Below are 19,577 nucleotides of genomic sequence, written 5' to 3' on the forward strand. Positions count from 1 at the left end.
AAAATATGCCATGCAGTAGCTTTTTGTTGCAGAAAGCCTTTTCCCCAAAAAAACATCAAGCACAGTTCTGAAGGCAGAAAATGGCAGAGTGAGCAGAAGTATCTGGATCAGTTATTTTCATGATTTTCTTTTGAAAAAAAAAAAATTTGCTATTCTCAAACATTTCTCTTCAGAGAATACTGAAAACTATTTCTTTCTAAGAGTAACACTTGAAGCTTGGAATAACATGTTTATCAGGAATAGGAGGAGTTCTTAAATTGCTTTACAAATGGGAGAAAAAGGTTAATTAAATCAGCAAAACTTTGAGTCTCCTTTCAGCACAAAAACATCTGTGCAGTGGTCGGGGATGTTACGTATGTTTTACATTATGTACGTGTACACTTAATAAACAAAGCAGCCTCGTTTCACAAATCGCCCACCAGGAATAAGGGAAGTCATTCTGAACGGCGTGCTGGATCGTCAGGGAAACTTTCATGGACATATGGAAATGCATCGACGTTAAAAAGAGGAATATCAAGAGGGATTTGCACAAAGTTAAAAGCAAAGCAAGTGCTTTAGAATCAAAAGCGATTACAGCGAAAATGGCAGCTTGCTTGTCAGAGCCGCTGAGACGGCTCCCTCACCAAACAAAATACTAATCGTGCTGGCTGTTGCCGGGCTCTCCTAGCACCGCTGCTTATCATTACAAAATATATACTTTGGAAATGTGAAAGGCTCTAAAAGAAAAATTATTTGATTTCAGTTTATTTTTAGATAATTTTTCAGACAACTGCCAAGCATAGTTTATTTACAAGATCTATTACTTCTATGGCTTTTTCTCTTTTCAGAAGTATAGATATTCATTCTGACAGTCATCCCACTAAGTGGAGACATCTAAAATGCAGAAGACTTTCAGTATAAAACTTCTGTTACAGAACAGTAGCAAAAAATCTGCATAGTGTGAGTTTTATAATTTTAATAGACTTTTTCCAATAAAAAAACCCACCTTAATATGGAAAAATCCCCACCACCTAGCCCCACGATGAAACTCGGGTTTGAATTCAAGATCAAACAAACTTGTAAATGAAAGCTGTTCCCAGCCTTTGCCTTTAGTATTATGATCCATTTAAGATTTTTGTTCCTTTTTATTTTATAAAAGCAATAGAATAAGGCCGCCAGACTTCAAGTGCGGTAGTATTTGCTGATGTACGTGAACACAATTTGTAGCATACTGTATCACTCCCTTTAAGAATTCTACCGTTAATGGAGGAAAAGAGCAGCAAGATCAACACAAAAAGTAGCTAAGTACAAGGAGGTCAGGCAGCAGCGGTGAGTTCTGTAGCAGAGGTACAAGGAAACCCTGTCAGCTTCCATCCCATTAAATGAGCCATGAGCTACATGTTGGACTCGCTGGGATTACCAGCAAACCCCTGCCAAGCTGCGTCCTAGCTCTTGCTCACATCCCCTATCAATTATTCAGTTCCTTTTATGCAAATAATGTTTCATAGAAGCAATGGAGATCCATAATGGGAAGAAGAGTAACATCCATTTAGGAGAATTAAATGGTAGGTGAAAAGTGTGACACTTTGCAGGCAAAAGCTATTGAGACGGTGCAGTACCAGTACTTTTTAAATGTCTGCATACATGCACAGATGGGGAGATTCAAAGTTTTGTTTGCTTTTTTTTTGACGATCAACTTTATACAAAATTAAATAAGAAGGCAGTAGGCAAAGGCTTCTGCATTCACAGTTCTGCCCAGGGGATGGTTGCAGAAGTGAGGCCTCTGTAGCAGATCTGCCCGCGTTCTTCAGGCTCCAAGCCTTCATTTTGTATTTTACCGGGAATGTATGCAACCAGCCTGGATGCAAATGGTGTTTATGCTAAAGAGAGGCTTCACTGCTCTTTAGAGTCAAGAGGCAGAAAAAAAACTAAGGGCCACTCCTGCATCCTTTTATCAGGCAAAACATCCCTTCGACTTCAATGCATATATGGGACCAAAACTTCCCTGCTGTAGCACCACAACCGTTCACTGGGCCAAATTCAGTAACGGTGTATGCAGAGGCAATTCCAGTCCCGTCAGTGGAAGGAAGTGGAGTGAGATTCAACAAAGATGCTCCAAGAAAGCTTGCTTTCTTCTGAGATTCTTCCCACAGAAGAGATTGGTAAGTAAATGCAGACAATCCTGGGTGCATCCAGCCAAAGACCTGATCATGTCTCTGTTGCAAGCCTTTAAACCCTTGTCTGGGATTTTACTTGAAGGTTTATCCCTTTTCTTGTCAGTAAACTAATTATAGTCTTCCTGCTGAACTGTCTGTGGGCTGTGTGACCGCTTATGTCTGGGTCTGCGCTGGCAAGTTTGGGAGTGGTGATACCCCCCTAATGCCTCTCCACTGCAAAGGCTGCGGTGGAGCTGCTCGTCATGAACATAAACTGGTCAGTGGGGGTGAGAAGACCTCCATCATCCCGTGTGCTCCCACAGCAATTAGAGAATCTCATAATAACCTTGAATTTTATAGCAGAAAACCAATGTTGAATATGGCAGAAGCACAGAAATAGGACCACAGCCTCAAAGGCTTCTGTCTCTGTCCTGCTGCAGCCCCTTTGCCGCACTTCGCTAGTGCTACTCTGTGTGCAAGGGGTGTGAATCAAAAGCAAACAAAATGTTATTAAATCTTTCAGCTTAATTTTGGGACACAACACCTAAATGCTAAGAAACTTCTTACAGCTTGAATCTGTATTTCCTGGAACTCACATACGTGCTCCAGTGTTGTATCTATGTCTTGTAGACACAAAGACATCTCTTCTAAAAGCTTTGTAATGTGAGTGCCCTGCATATTTATGGTGCTTCTGTATTTAACTATCTTTAATTATACTGTTATTCACAAAGGAAATTTTTTGCTAAACCAGGAGAGACTGAAAGTGTGTTTAAATGGAGTGCAGTTAGCCCCCCAAACAGAAACATGGTTCCATTATAAAATTCTACATTTAAAAAAGCCCTGGCAATAGGCAAAAGTGGAATTTAAAATCCCTGAAAGAGATGGAAATTTGAGAGAATATTACGTGCAAGCATAGATAGGTTTGGAGAATTCAAAAGAAGCAAAGCTATAGGGGGTACACACATATTTCTAATTTCATGTTCACCACATGGTGCTTTTACAGCCTACAGAAATGAACCTGTAACAGGCTGGCAGAGCGATGCTCTCCACCTCAGATGGAGGTAGCATGCCACAGAAGCTCCAAGTCTTTAGGAAACTTTGGCTGCTTTAAGGCACAGGATATTTCTACTCAGGATTACACAAGGGGCTTTCTGTAGGGTTCAGAATTACACGGAGAGCCCAGGAGCAAAAAGCTGCCCTGTGCAGTCTGTGCAGAGAGCTGTCTGAGCTCACTCTCATCCCTCTCCTCTCCCCTTACCCCTAGTTAAGGCCAGTTGTTAAGTCTTGCCTTAAATGTCAGTTGTTACCCGTGGAAGGCTGGGACTGAGCTTGTACAGAGATCAGTAACGCAAGGCTGGCAGTACCACATGCTGTGTGAGCAGTCCTACTCCTCTTTTTCCTCCACATAGTACTTTTACAACCAGTTGACTCATAAGGGGCTGTCTACAGACTGTTTTCCCTGACACTACCGTGTCCTTGTTCAGGTCCCTCAAACTCTCCTGCAGTGAAACCTGGCTGCTAGCGGGTGACAGCCAGGCGGTGGCCTTTAGGTGCAACGTGATCCAAGTTGTCTGCACAAAAACCCCACCAGTCACACTCAGACCCGTTTCCCAAGAAGTCAGGGCTCCAAATTAATCAGAAAGCAAAACAGATCTGACCCAAACACTGTGCTGCTCTCCCAGACCCTTGCTGAGCTCCACAACGCTGCAGGTGCTCTTTCCTTGCCTTGAAATTTCAAGAATGGGATTTAAATCGTGGATTTATTCTGGTGCAAATCTGCCATAACCCAGCCAAAGTGAGGGGGGAGGCTCTGTCACCCCACGTACTCATGGCATGTCGTAGTAGCCCTGGTGTAGAAAATCAGCAGTGCAAGAAAGACACCTCGTGGCTGTCCTGCAAACCGCAGGCGAGGCAAAGGCGACTGACCAGCCAGAACTTACCAGCCAGAACTTAGAGCCGGTGCCTCTGGGGCTTGGCAACCATCTTCTCGCTGCCTGCCATCTGCTTGTGAGTATCGTTAGCACTAATCCCATTTTCAAATCACCTAGGAGAAAAAACAACAAAAAAGTATGAGTGTAATAATCTCTGTTATAAAAATTAAATCATATCATTCATAGGAATTTGATGGTGGCTTCCAAATTAAGCATAGAAACTCAAATTATTAAATTCCAAAACCACACTAACTCTAGTAGTAATTTAATTTGATCTGATACGTGAAGTGAATGCTATGAAAAATTTATCAAGTCTGGAACTCTAAGAGATAGTACTGTAAACTCTTCTAAGTACTTGAATGTCAGAGTAACATGTAAGTTATCAACATTTACTTTTAAAATACTTATAAGTTTATTAGAAATCAGCAGATATATAACATGTTTATGGTTTCGTCTACCAGTATATTTTTTAAACCCCTATATAATCCTATAGACTACAGCCCAAACCCTATATTTTAAAAAATATAATATGAAAATGTATTTTTTTAAAAAATACATGGAATAATAAAGTCCGCAATTACATTCAGATGTAGTTTTATTGCTATTCCTGGCATCAGTTCACACACACATATATGTGAGAAAGGCTCTATAAATACAATAAGTGCATCTCTTATCGCAAAGTGGCAATTTTTGTGATTACCTAAACTGTATTTCTGAACCACAAAACAAAATCTTGCACAGTAAATTTACCAGCATAAATCTGAGATGTACTGATGTTTTTCTTCCTTCCTCACCTTTACATGAAAATTCATTATACTATAATCCATGATTATTTTCCCAGTTTAGTGAAAATGAAGAGTAAATAATTCAGATCATGAAGCTCTTGGAAAAAGACCAACCCCCTGTGTGGTAAAAGTGGAGAGATCAGATTCTGCCCTCCATTTTTCTAGTGCAAATCGGAAGAAATCATATTGAATTCAGACTTCTTGTCAACTAAATCCTTAGATTTTATTGCTGATTTATATCAGGGCGAGTGAAAACAGAACAAGCCAAAGGGTTCTCTCTGAGCATCACAGGATCCAGATATTCTGCATGTGCGTAAATGGTTGCTTCACTGAATTAAATAATTTCATTACATAATTGATATTTTGTATTCATTATATATTCACAATCACTGTATTAAAATAAAAGTACAAATGGCCAAATTCTTCCTTCAGTAACACCACGTCAGTCTGCGGAGCAATCCTCAGGAGGATTTTTTTCCCAGAATTTCTCTCATTTTCACAGTTCTTTTTTGACTCTTAGGGTTGGTTTAGTGTGGAGAGGCTAGAAACAATTCCAAGTCAAACCACAGAGACTATATTTTAAAAAATATCCATTAATTGAGAGAAGTAATAATCATAATAATACATATTTAATACATTAATAGCATGATATTCAGTCCTATCATGCACTCCCACAACAATAGCTTATTACACACCCTTCATGGATGAGTCCCTTCAGGACTTTGCTTAAGTGACTTGGAGATCTACCACTAACACAGACAAGCCAAGATTTCACCATGTACTTCAATACATCCCTCTGCAAGCATTTTTAGAACTTTTTTTGTTTCATGAAGAAGAGATTATTTACAAAGAAGATGAAATACTGAATTCCCTTAGGATCAGATTTGGAAACATACCTAGGTATTCCTCTGTTAGCCCTGCGAGGCCTAAATATCTTACTAGTTTTAATCCTACTGAAAATCAGCTATCATATTCCCCATACGGACAGGTGGTTCACAAATGACAAGCAGAGAAATAGGCCATTAGTGGTTCATGAAATTCCTGTTGCATCTGTTAACTCCAATCTAACTTGTTGATTTCTCTGGATAAGGAGAAAGCTTGTGACCCTGCTCCAGTTGTGACAACATGAAAACAGTACTGACCTCATGCTAGGGAGCACGTGCCCCAGAATGTGACCTGAAAGAACCCCTAAGATAATAACGTATTATCTTATTATCACTCTCATCTACAAGCAGCTGATGGATGGAGTGACCACCTACTGCTTTGTGCTATCAAAGGATAAAAAGCCAACACTCTTAAAACACAGGTGTTTCCATTCGAGTCCAAATTATCTTTTTTTAATCATCTCTTTTTGGTAGAATTTGCCTTCTATTGAAATATAATTTATATCTATAATATTTAAAACTGAACAAAATGAAGCCTGGAAGATCTTAATACTCAGAAAGGCAAACAAATGTGATGTTCTGTTTTAAGTAGGGGGCTGTAGCGGAGACCCCAGTGGTAAAGCGAAGTTGTTTTGCACATTAAGCAGGGGTTCAGACTCCTTCTTTCGTACATTACACAGCACATGCCTTTGTACGTTAAGCAGCGTGTTACCAGCTCTCTAGTAGAATGGGAAAACTTAAGCAAATCCATTTGTTACTTTTTGAAATAAAATGAGGTGAAAGTATATCTTTTAAGAGCTTTGCCTTCCTGTGTGGGTTGTTTCTCTTCCTGATCATAACAAAGGAAAAATAGATGTGCTTTAAACTTTCAAGGGAAATATACATGTTATACATAGACTGTACTTGTATAACATAGTTGGCAGTAAATTTAAGTTACTAATAAAAATCATACCCAAGTGTTATGATTAACTAGGTCACACGCAAAGCTAGGACACAAATTCAGTTAACTCCAAAGGGTAGCTGTCTTAATATGCATCTTCCAGTCACTCACCCTGTGGCCTCCACTGCTAATTTTCATGCAACAGTGCCATGGGTTGTAGTGGCTCACTAGCACAAAATCGGTAAACGAATGTTAGCTGGTCTATGAGACATCGTAGCTGCATGGTACCTTGAATATCAGCGGAGCAAAGCACACTGGGCTGACTTTGGGCACTGAAAGAGCATTGTTTCTTAAAAGACCTGAAGGAACCTTAAAACTTTAAAACAAGACAAGACAAGATGAGGATTTTCCTCCTACATGGATACACAGTCAAAGTTGAACTTACATTACTATACAAACTAACTCTTTGACTACAGTTTAAGGAAGAGATGCATGGGTTTATAGCTTTGCACTTTTCTGGTGATACAAAGCACCTATAAACTTAGCTTAAATGATTGCTGTGGTCTTCCTGCTTTGATGTATCAGGGACTCCTCCCTGAAGTTAAAAAAATAAGTACTGATTAAAGACAGATCCTGTAAACATAAATACTGAAAAGTATCACATAACAGCATTCTTGTTTCATTTTTACTTTAGGGTTGTGTGCAGAATTTCTCATTATTAAAAAGATCCAATTAAAATAGAAATTAAGAAGTAAATATCAGGAACTTAACTGTAACATGCTAAGAGATACTACAAATATCTTCTAAGTTAAGAAATATAGGGAAGATAATACTTCAAAGAAATCTAACCACAGTAAGGTAAGAATTATGCTGTTAAGATACCTGAATAGCTTTAACTCTGCCTGAAGTGATACCATGAGGGGAAAGGTTAAAAAAAGGCCTGATTTGTGCTAAAACATCACTTCATTTAATCTGGGATGACGTGACTAGTGCTGCTTAATCAGAGGCAAGAATTTTTTTACTATCTGGGTGCCTTTGCTGTGTTCTTCTAATTTTAGCCTGTTGGATTTCATAAAAAGTAAGATTAAATTGGAACCACCCCGACACTATGCCTAGCTTTGTAATGTTACAAGCAGCTGAGAGAAGTGGGAAAAGATCAAAGAACACGTGTGGCACGTGAGGAAACGCAGACTGATAGCTACTGATAGAGGATGCTTGCTACAGCATCTCTTCTACGTTATTTAAAAATACATGGTCTCCATTTGTTGTCTTTTTTAATGAGTGAGGATCAATCTATAACATGGGGGAAAAGTCATGCATGCTGTTTTAAGCCAGAAACCCACACTTTTTAAATAAAAGAGAAGTGCCTGTAGAAGGATCTTGGACAGTATGCAGTTACAGTAGAATCCAGTCCTGTGAAGGGGCCAGCTTAGATTGAGGCTTTGGGGAATTTAGTTCTGTATAAATCAGTCATGCTGAGTAATGTCACTGCCTTTGACCACTGCTTTCTCATCTGTAACATCTGAGTCAGCATGGGACTATCTGGTCTAAATAAGGTTTATTCAAAGTGTTTCCTCTCTGGAGGTTTGGTGATATTAGTCACCAAAGATATATGTTCCTTTGGAAACTACTCCTATCACCTCTGTGCATATCTAAATACCAATTGAAGATGGTTGTGGAGAAACATCTTTGGGAACAAGCCTGTGCTGGTTTTGGCTGGGATAGATATAATTTTCTTCATGGTAGCTAGTATGGGGCTATGTTTTGGGTTTGTGCTGAAAACATTGTTGATAATAGAGATGTTTTTGTTATTGCTGAGCAGTGCTTACACAGAGTCAAGGCCTTTTCTGCTCCTCACCCCACTCCACTAGCGAGGGGGCTGGGGGTTCACAAGAAGTTGGGAGGGGGCACAGCCGGGACAGCTGACCCCAGCTGACCAAAGGGATGTCCCACACCATGCAGCGTCATGCTCAGCATGTAAAGCTGGGGGAAGGAGAAGGAAGGGGGGGGCATTCGGAGTGATGGCGTTTGTCTTCCCAAGTAACTGTTACGTGTGATGGAGCCCTGCTGTCCTGGAGATGGCTGAACACCTGCCTGCCCATGGGAAAGAGCGAGTGAATTCCTTGTTTTGCTCTGCTTGTGCACGCGGCTTTTGCCTTACCTATTAAAATGCCTTTATCTCAATGCATGAGTTTTCTCACTTTTACCCTTCCGATTCTCTCCCCCATCCCACCGGGGGGGTGTGAGTGAGTGGCTGTGTGGTGCTTAGTTGCTGGCTGGGGTTAAAACATGACAAGCCCTTAATTAGCTCTCTCTTTTTCATTGGCAAATATGGCCTACAGCTTTTAAACACATTTTTCTGGCAAGGAAAAACCATTGCTTATACCATGGTATATAGGTATAATAATATATGAAATATACCTAAGAAAAATGCTTGTTTGGGACTAATCTTGCACGAAAAGCAGCTATGCATATTGATTCCACAAAGAATCACCTCACTGACTTACAGAACTGATTTTGAGGAAATCTCTTTAGGTAGAAAATATTAGTAGTCAAAATGGAAATGTATAAGTCCTAGTGCCAGACCTGTTTGTTCACTTCCTTGTTGTGCAGAAACGTTTGATACAATAAGAAATGTTGGTGTAACATTCAGTCACACACTGGCTTGTTCCAGCTGCTGGCAGTCAGTAATAGCAAGATGCTGCTGTTTGTATCACAATTATTAGATATATTTAACCACAGCAACAGCTTTACCCTTGCATTTCTGCTTCCATACTTAATATTTTTAATTACTAAACAAAACTAGACTTCATGCAACAGAAAACAAATAAACAAACAAACCAACCAACCAGAATGTCTTGAGTTAGTGATAGAATAGGATTAAGCATGGATTTGGGAGATACCAGCTTATTTCTGTTGAACAGCTGGCTCCATTTTATAGTATAGTCGTTGTTCTAATTGCAAAATTTTAAATTGTTGTCTAGATGTTTTCTTAGATGCATTGCAAGTTTTACCCGAAGAAAGAGAATAAACACATTTTTGGTGGATCTGGAAACTGAGGTAAAGAAAATATGGCAGCATTTAGAGAAAGAAAAGTGATGTTTGAAGAGAAGTGCTTTGGCTGCAACCCTCCCCTAAAAAAGGAAAGCAGCAGCAGCAGTGTTCAGGGCTGGTAAGAGCCTCACCTGCCTGCATTTTCTGTGTAGCCCTGATGCAGTGGGCTGGTTCGAGAAGTAGCACTGTGATGCACCAAATGGTTTAGAAGATTAGTTGCTGCTCCTTTGGCTTGCCTAAGAGCTCTTTCTGCATGGATGCTTCAAAGATTATTTGTTGTAATTCCTGGGTTCTGAGACTTATCTGTAACACAAAACGCACGTGGATATTCTCCCTGCACTGCCTCATGCTAGCTTCCAGTCATCAAGTACTGCACTCATTCTTCTCTTTTTCTTCTTAATTTTCCTCACCAGAACAATGTTACATCATTTCCTTTCAGTTCCTAGCATAGTTAAAACCTTAATTTACAGACTGAAATCGGTTAATAAATTAAAAAAAAAAAAACAAAAAAACCAAACCCACAACACAAAGCTTTTGAAAGCACTGAAAAGCTGGTTGTATCAATGATTCAGACTGAATCTGAAGATCCATCCTAGGGTGAAGAACTGACAAAGATATGTATTCCTCCAGAAAACACATGTATTTCCCAGCTCTGGGAAGTTTTGAGAAACTTACAGACTTGCAAGATACCCAGGAAAGACAAAAATGTCTTTGTTAAAAATGCTTTATGTGGCCATATAACATGTAGCATGAGGGAGTATAACTATGTTAAGTCTTCAGGAATATGTAATCCTGTTTGTTTATGCTTACTTTCATTTGGTTTATTCAGTAGAGGCTCTTCAAGTTCATGACCAAATATAAGATCAGAGCCAAATAAATGGTTAATGTTTTCATTCAGATTCCTGTTTGTTATTCCGAGAGGATTATGTCTTGTAAAGTTTGCTGGCAGTGCGGGAAATCCAGAGTCCTCTGGAAAGTTTGCAACTGGAAAACCCTTCACAAGAAAAGGAAAAACAAAAATAAAGATTACATATCTTGGTCTTTAGGATAGAAATGTCTTTTGGTTTTGCAGTAATATAAACAGTAATGATCAGCTTTTTGTGACTAAAGAGCTGTAGGATCAGTTCTTTAAATTAGTGTTGTGACCTTAAGATTTGACTAGTGCACTTTCTAGATAAGCTGTCAAATACAGAAGCTATGCAAGTTGTGTACATTAAAAAGCACCAGCAGCTATGAAACTCAAATGCTTGAAACAAAATTGTAAGCACTTCAAGAACAAAGCTAGTGTAATGTACTGAAGCTGTTTTTACTGAGAAAGATGGAAAACGATACATTTTCAAATGTAAACCCCTTACAGGGGATGTCTGGCACGGGGCTGATAAAAATTCAGCTTTGGGAGGATCTTCATAATATTTTAAAATACTTAGTAGTTCATAAGTCTTACTTTGGGACCACCACTTCTTGGAGCAACTGATTTAAGGCTGTGCCAGTCTCTGCCGATTTGTTAATTTTGTTAAAACTGGGTACAGTACAATGAAAACAGTGATTGCCTCCTGTAAATCATCTCTAATTCAGAAGTGACAACGTTAAAAGAAATTTAATGAATAGCATGAAAAAAGAAAATATTGTTATGTACAGAGGGTTCTGGTGTCTACCTACTAAATAAAGTGCTAGCCTGCTTTCTGCTAGGAAAATCTCTTTTGAAGCTTAAGATCAAAAGCACTTTTTAAGCTTAAACAACACCATACGGTTTCAATTCTTGCTTTCTAACAAGCACTTTAAAAAGCACAACTAAAATGCAACTGACAAACTTGAAAAATCTTTTGTGTTGTTCCACTTGAATGATCTAATGAGAAAATGGCTCAGTTCTGTTGTAGCTAATGAGGTATAACATCTTCACTGAACCTGAATATAAAACAGAGATTTCTCTAAAGATACAGTCTTAACATGCTTCTATTGCTTTACTCATTCTGCCATGTTTTTATTTAAGTGATGTCCAACGAATAAAAGCACAGGTCAGTTTTGAAATAAAACATTTACACATGAAATTGCTCAATCCAAAAGTGCTTTGAACTCTGTATACAAGCATTGTGGCCTCAAGCAGGAAAATGTGTTTCACTAACTTACTAAGGTCCCGAGTCTGCAAACAGAGATATTAATGTAGCCAGACGGATCCGTGATAACACATTTTTGAACAGATGAAGTTCTGAGACAGAACCCAAGTGTACATGGATTTTAACCTGTCTGGTTTTGGCAGTGACCTACTATCAATGTGAAGACTGAGATTTGGCAAAACAGTGAAGATACCACTAATATCAGCATCAAATAATAGCATTTATTATGGTAGTAGCTAGAAGCTAATATCCTGGTAATGGGCTTTATTTATACAATAAAATATTTATGCCAAGAAATTTATACAAGGATACAATATGGACGTAACTCATAGTTATGGGAAGCATAAGATAACAGCAAAGTGGTTAGATCCAGTGCAGCAAGTAGTATTTGCAGCTCAGCAACAGTTCAGGTGTGGTTGGGCATGGTGACCGCATCATGGCAGTAAAAAATTTAAGGAGACAATTGAAGTAGAATAACCTTGTAGGTGTCTACTGGTAGTGCTTCTTATCTATAACCAAAGGGGTTGAGGAAAAGCTGGGCAGGTTGATGAGGATGGGAGAATAAAACTGATTGTACTGATGCTTCTCATCATCCTTAGTACTTATGTTTTAGATGTGTAGGAGAACTGTTTCTGTGCTCCATCAATATGAAACTGAGATATGAAGAGAGAACTGGCTTGTACAACACAAAGTGGGAACAGACACTAGATCTCCTCATTACTCTATTGATCCTTCTGGGGAAATTGATGGTTAAAATGCATACTGCAGTCTTTTGAGCTGGAAGGAAAGAATTCTGTTCATCAAACAAATCGCCAGAGAAGTTTCCTGCTGTGAGACAGAAAACACAGGTCTGCTGTGGGACAACAAACTCTTTCAGTGCGTGGGGTCTCAGTGATAAACAGAACCATAGAGACAATGAACCTTCTGTTCGTAGGAGACACGTGCTGGGCTAGCCTCCTCTCTGACTCCTTGCTGTTGTTATTGTTATTCTTGTATTTAGGATACCTAACTGTGAATCCCACTAAAAATCTCTGTTCCAGTGAATTTATACTGTAAAGTGAGATGAGGCACACCCAGTGAATGCAGACAGACTGACAGATGGGTGAGCACAAGAAAATAATAAGCAATAAAATTGGTCAGTGTGACAGACAATGGTCACAGCAGATGCCCAACTGTTGTGAAGCTTTCTTTTGGTTTCATAGTCAGTGAGAATTTCAGGGCAAGGTCTGGAGGAAAACAACAAGGTAGCTTGTCCAGGGAGCCCCTTCTCAACAAAAGGAGTAGCAAAGGTAGAAATATGGCAGTGAAAAAGGGGTGTTGATGACCAGTAACAGTGGTCAGCTTGTGGTATGGAATTGCATCTCAAGGCATTAGGAGATGACCTCACTCTCAACAAGAAGCATGGAGAGAGACAAGACTGAACCACAGTGATGGAGACAAGTACTTTGATGAGAAAGGACAGTGAGACCTAACAGAAAGCAACAGGTTTATGGGCAAAGCAATGCATGAAGAATATTATCTGTGTTAAAGTATTTCCAGTGGATACAGATGGGACAAGATAGTATCTTTCAAGACAAGACAATATGATATTGCCAAATTAGAGTTGAAAATAATTATGAAAGTAACTATCAGCAAGAAGAGAAATTGGAATCTGGTGTGTCAAGAATCCCATTTACTGAGAAAAGATGGACAGAGAAGTTATAGTGGTGAATATTGCACTTTGAAATTACAGTTTAAAACATTCACGCAGCATTGTTGTGATACTGCATTATGTAGTAACATTACGAGGTAAGAGAATTAGGTTCCTCTGAAACTTTTATAAAAAATTATCAGACACAGATACCCTGTGAAAGTAGGGCACTTTTGAATATGCATGTTCTTGTTCTGCATGGACATACTTGCATGACACTGGTAGTAAATCTGCTTAACCTAGTATGAGGATTTGGTTCATCAAATGCACACCTGCAAATTTAATTTCTCCCCATGACCTCATTCTACCTGTAGTCTAGACCATCCAAAAGCTGTTTAACTGCACAGGAGTACAAACCGAGGGTAAACCCTGCTGGAAAAAATGAGTGGATTTGCTGCAGCATGGAACTTCAGGGTAAGAATAAGTCACTACTGGGGGTAAATTTCACATTTCTGAACAATAAAATCTATGGTGTCATCTGTATCTATAGATACATGAGCCTGAGACTCTAATGAGTCTTTTAGAATTTTTAAATGTTTGGTTTGTATTGCAATTGCCTATTGTAGGCAACTCAGTGAAGGTATCACAACACCCAAATAGTAGGCATCTTCCTGGCAGAATGCTAGAAAACCTCACACTCATTAAATTCAATGAGGTTCTCACACTCATTAAATTCTGTGGTGAAGGAAGGGATCAGATGGTATGTCTTCCTCATCAAGTTAGCCTGGACCACAGCAGCTTCTCATGTCCCTCAGCACAATATGAGGATTCAACTGTACTGTGCGCCTTGCAAAGACATGACTAGGAAACAGCCTTACAGAAGGCCAAGTGTTGAGATGCAGGCTGTGATGCAGACAGAAAAGGCTAGCAATATTTTTCTATTTTAATATACAATGTTATTGGAGACGACAGGCGATAAGTTATCTGAAGTGTGGACCATAGTGGCGGGTACTAACTGATGCTTACTAATACTGTGAGATGTACTTCTTAATGCCACACTGTATAGGAGACAGCTGAACCCACCACCTTGATCCCCTTCAGGAGGAAGTCTAGGCCTGCGATTCTAAAAAAGGAAACCCTGGAATAGCAATTTCCCAAGAGGAATCTCTGGCTTTTTTCTTTGTGAAAAACATGACTGTTCTTGCCATTACTAACATTCAGTTTGCTTGACCTTCTCCCCCCATTTCATCATCCATTTCAGAAGCCAGTTCATTTCCAAATCTGTATAACCATTTGCAAGTTGGTTTAAAAAAAAATCACAAGAGCAAAAATATTCTTTTGAGTCAACCACTGAAAACAGAGTGCATGACTGCACCATATGCATTACTGTTCCAATGTGCCCCTGCCTTTCTCTTCCCTGTGTTTCTAGCTGTTGCTTTAGACCAGCCACTGCAGGTTTATGGAAAAAGGAAGTCAAGGGGCATTTAGATCTTGGGCTTTCCACCTGATCTTCAAGGGTCTATTTATAAAAACATGCCCTATGAACTATATTTTCAACTGAAATTTGGAAAGACACATTTTTTCTCAAAAGTAATAATGAAAAATATATTTTTGTTTCCATTTACTTTTGATGCTACTTTAAAGCTCAGCAGTGCTAAGATACTTAAATACATGAAGCTGAGATCCTACAAACTTTATTCAAACACTTGGCCCCACTAAGTTCCACTTGTCCGTTTATGGTTACCAGGAAAGACTTTTCTACTGTGTGAAAGTGTTAGCTGTCTTCTGTCCCATAGCTATGTATTCCTAAAATCAGAAAGCCTAGAATCTTCTTTACTGTGTTGTAATAGTTTGTTCTCAGGGATAAAAAAGGCAAACCAACAGTACTACATTGAAAAACAGAAGCATGTCTGGAAAAAAGAAACCTGAAATTTCCCTTCGGGACTTTTTCAAGGAGTGATGTGCAAAACAACAAAAAAGATTGCTATTGAGCCATTTTAAAAATAAAATCAAGTATTTCAGAAATCCTTTAACATTCTTTGACCTTTCTCACAGACCTGACCTGCTTTGGAATATTGAAAGGACAGCCCATCACTGCAGCATACTCATGCAAACACATACATTTTAAATTTATCTTGCAGCACTATGAAGAACAGTATGCTGAAGAACGAGTGCCTTCTGATCACAGTATGGCACTGAGACAGGCACAGTGAGGCAATGTGATCATCACGCATACTATGAAGCTTTCAACCTTAAAACAGTCATAGCAGATACTTAGGAATGACCTGGGTATAGAGAAATTCTTAATAGTTTTAATGATTATGAAGAGGAAATGTTCAGTGTATAAAGTGAAATACACACCTAGTTTATTTGACAATGCAAATGAATATATTCACCGGATTTCCGTGTTTTGAGAGCACCTTAAGACTGGGAATAACTTGAAGATTTTCTAGTTGAGATGATTCCTGTCCAGAAGTTAAAAAAACCACTAAATTTCAGGAGTTCTCAAAAATCTTGCAAGTGGTGTATATATTTTGGGGAAAATACTGGTGATTTTACTCAGGCAAATCCATAGAAGAAAATATGAATTTTGTCTGAAAACAGTCCACCACATTTAGCCCACTGAATCTACAGCATTAACAAAAATATACTGTACTTCAATTCTGTTGAAGTCCAGAAAGAGTTTCTGTAATTTTACCACAGGTTGTAAAGTGTTCAGTTCTCATATTCAATTCTGACTAGCAAGGAAACCTTGTGAAATAATTTTAATGTGGTTGTGGTCCAATAGCAACTCCTGCAGGAATTGGAGACCTTCAAGTCCTTCAATTTGGCTGATGTAATTTCCTAATATAGCAAGAGTAAATGCATGGAATCTTCTTTAATCGATTTGGATTCTTTTCCAGCAAAAAATTATCTTAAGCAAAAGCAGCTCATGAACTTTCTGAATTACTTGTATGTTGTTTTGGACCACTTCAGTGACACCGTACAACAGTGTGTTTGATCTCATCTATCTATCTGCCATCTCTATTTAAAGCAAAATATCTTCTTAAATAAACTGGGCATCTTGAGGAACAAGACTTAGGTCAATCATTATCGTTGGTATTGCTTATAGTCAGGAGGAAATTTCCTCAATGTGGAACTTGCTGCTGGCCACGAGCTGGCAAATACATCTTCCACATGCTGGTTACCCTGCTCTGCCCTTGTCTTATAAAAGACAAGTGAGGCACAGTGGCACAGCATGGAAGAATTTCACTGTTCAGTTTCAAAGGATCTTGGAGCCAGGGCAAGAATTAAAGCTGGGGTATCATCCCTATTGGGGTCAAGACCAGAGAAGACTGTCCCCCACAAATTCAAGGCACAGAGTGAAGACTGGACATAGGGAAAGTACTGTAAAATGCTTGAATGAATGTACAGAAAAGCTGCTACCACCTACTCTACAAAAACAGAAGTTTCAAGTTTTTAGCCTGCTAAGATGTAGCTGGGCCATGTTAGTAATTCCATTATAGCCCAGATGAAGATCTTCCAAACTCTGCATTATCAGGTGCAGGTTTTCTCCAAATTCTGCATCCCTAAACCAATAAAGCAAACAAGAGTATGATGCCACAATTTTCCTCGGACAAAAGAACTTCAGCATTTCTTACCCCCCCCCCCCAAATTATGAAGGGTATATATGGATGACTGCAATTTCACTAATCACTGGAACAGGTTTCATAGGAATTACACCTGTATACATTAAAAAAATCTGATGAAAAATGAAACAAATCCACTACTATGAGGTGGAAGTACTGCACATATAAACTTCTGTTATGTGGAAGCTAGGTCAAGTTTTCTGGATCCAGACCATGGAAATCAAACAAATAAAAAAAATCCCTCCTCTGCTCACAGAAGTCTGAGGACATGAAAAGAAAACAGCTGTAAACAGCTGCTAGATTTAGTAGAATACTTCTGGCAAACTTTGGGTGTACTTTTACAACAGCTGAATGACAACAGGGCAAAATAAAATAGCATGCACTGTTCTACTAATTTGTTTGTAAAAGCTTAATTTCTGTTATGTCTGACCTGTAATTAGGTAGCATGAACTAATAGGTTAAGAGAAGGGAAAAAAGGGTTCTAATTTTGGCTTTGCTTCTTCCTTACGATCCAGCTAATGAACCAATGTGCTTAGCAACCTCAATTTCCATAAAAACACTAAATATGGGTGATTGCTGAGCAGCTAGTGACTTGATTACATTCACACATCACAAACAAGACAATATCCAAACTGTATGTGAATATGTAATATTAATTTGTGTTAAGATGTGTAAATATGTAGTATGTATATTTTATGCTTTACACAGGCTTATCTCACAAGGCTACAAAAATCAAGAGCTAATTCAACTTCTGAAGAAAGTGTCAAGAGGATCTGGGGAAGGTTTAAGAACATTTTTGTTCCTAGAATATCTCACAATTGAGAAAGAAGGCAACAGTCATTAAAAAGACAGTATCCACTTAGTGGGAAATTAAAAGCAGCCGTAATAAATGGAAAAACAAAGAAATTGAAAACAAGAAGTAAAAACGTGCAAAAAATTGATGAAAAGAGCAAATGCACATAAGGGGACATCAATGGCTTGTGGCATTAAGAACAGTATGAAAGAGTTTGAATGTATATCAATAACAAAAGTAATCCTGACAATGGTATTGGATCATTACTAGCTGAAGATGGTAGAAGTATCAATAAACCTGAAATGAAGCACAGTTGTTCACTAAATACTTTTGTGCTGCATTTGTGGGGAAAAAAAGGGCAATGTTATTCATATCACACAGTAATCCTGAAATAATTTCCATTCCAGTACTGACGTAAAGGTTGTTAAGTAGCAGCTACTGAGCTAGAATCTGATGTCTTTAAATCAGTGACTCTGCGTAAGTCACATTTGAAAAAGCTGGCTGAGAAACATCATGGAATATTTATGTTGATTTGCACTAAGTTGGGGAACATCAGCCAAGTTTCAGTGGTGTGCAAGAAAGCTAAAATTTGTCAATATTTAGAAAGGGAAAGGGGAGGAAACTAGCAGGCATTAGTGTAAAAAAATCCCTCCCATCAACAAGAGGGGCACTCCTACAGTTACTGAACAATTATTTCAAGTCTTTTATGAGCTCCTAGTCTGTATAAAGAATGTTCATCTCTCACGAGGAAGCAGGTAAACAAAATGAGCACAGAAATTTGTCACACTATGACGGAAGCCCAAACAGATCATATCCATGTGTGCTTCTGCCAATAGACCTTTTCCTCAGAAAACGTGAAAACAAATTAATGTTTTTCCCACACTCCAGATGCTGAGCACATGCAAAGAATGAAGACAAGAAGAGTGGGGTGAAGCCTTGGGAAGTATGCACACAACAACGAGGTTTTGCAGGATTCTCTGATGCTCTGTCACTATTACTCTTATAAAACTTGACCAATGTATAGAGGGAACTCTGCATGGTGGCTTTGCAAGACTTGTCTGATATGATAAAACTGGATTTGACTATGCATGTTGCCTCATCCATGCAGAAATAAGTAAATGAATCCTGACAGATCCTGGAAGTTTCAGTCCTGAAAGAGTGCACAGATGAGAAATGCAAACTGAAAGGTAATTTGAAAATGCTCTTTAGGACACAGGCTGATCTAACATTGATGGCAAAAGGAAGAAGAAAGAAGTACGACCACCTCCTTCAGAGGATGACGAAAAGAACGTCATTTATGAAAGGAGCAAGGGAAGGGAGGTTTAATGGCAAGATGAATGACTGCTTAGACTACACATGACATTGCAGAAGAACTTTGGATGAATATACAAAAGCCTTCTTTATGCTCATAAAAGGTACTGTAGTCTGAACTGGCTGAACTCGTTGATTATAACAAGGGGTTGTGGCTGCCGTCAGAATACCATGCAGTGTAAGGCAGCTGAATTTTCACAGGTCAGGCTCAAGGGACTGAAATACCATCTTAATATATTCCACACTATCTGATTATATTCCTAAAATTTTATAGTGTAATGTACAAATTTAAGTAAAGAATGAAAACAGAATATCAATGATCAATCTGATCGGAGATAAATGTCCACACTCTCCCAGATCAAACCAGCAGCCAGAGAGAGGTAGGTGGTTCCCTTACTCGAAATGAAATCCTTTGTAGGAAGGTGAAAAAA

At 38.8% G+C, this 19,577-nt stretch overlaps 1 protein-coding gene across 1 annotated transcript in view; it reads right to left on the reverse strand.

Annotated features, from left to right (window-relative positions):
• Nucleotides 1–4,096: 4,096 nt before the first annotated feature.
• LRRC9 (leucine rich repeat containing 9) overlaps nucleotides 4,097–19,577 on the reverse strand; it is a 34,363-nt gene continuing 18,882 nt past the window's right edge. The window contains 4 exon segments of the mRNA XM_087747094.1: nucleotides 4,097–4,179; nucleotides 15,775–15,878; nucleotides 16,070–16,257; nucleotides 16,843–16,982. Coding sequence (XP_087603220.1) covers nucleotides 15,780–15,878; nucleotides 16,070–16,257; nucleotides 16,843–16,982 — 427 coding nt within the window. The 3' untranslated portion in view covers nucleotides 4,097–4,179; nucleotides 15,775–15,779.

This window comes from Nipponia nippon, unplaced genomic scaffold (assembly GCF_047370975.1).
Source record: "Nipponia nippon isolate SJK-2023a ecotype South Korea unplaced genomic scaffold, ASM4737097v1 scaffold_11, whole genome shotgun sequence".
In the NCBI taxonomy this organism is placed as follows: domain Eukaryota; kingdom Metazoa; phylum Chordata; class Aves; order Pelecaniformes; family Threskiornithidae; genus Nipponia; species Nipponia nippon.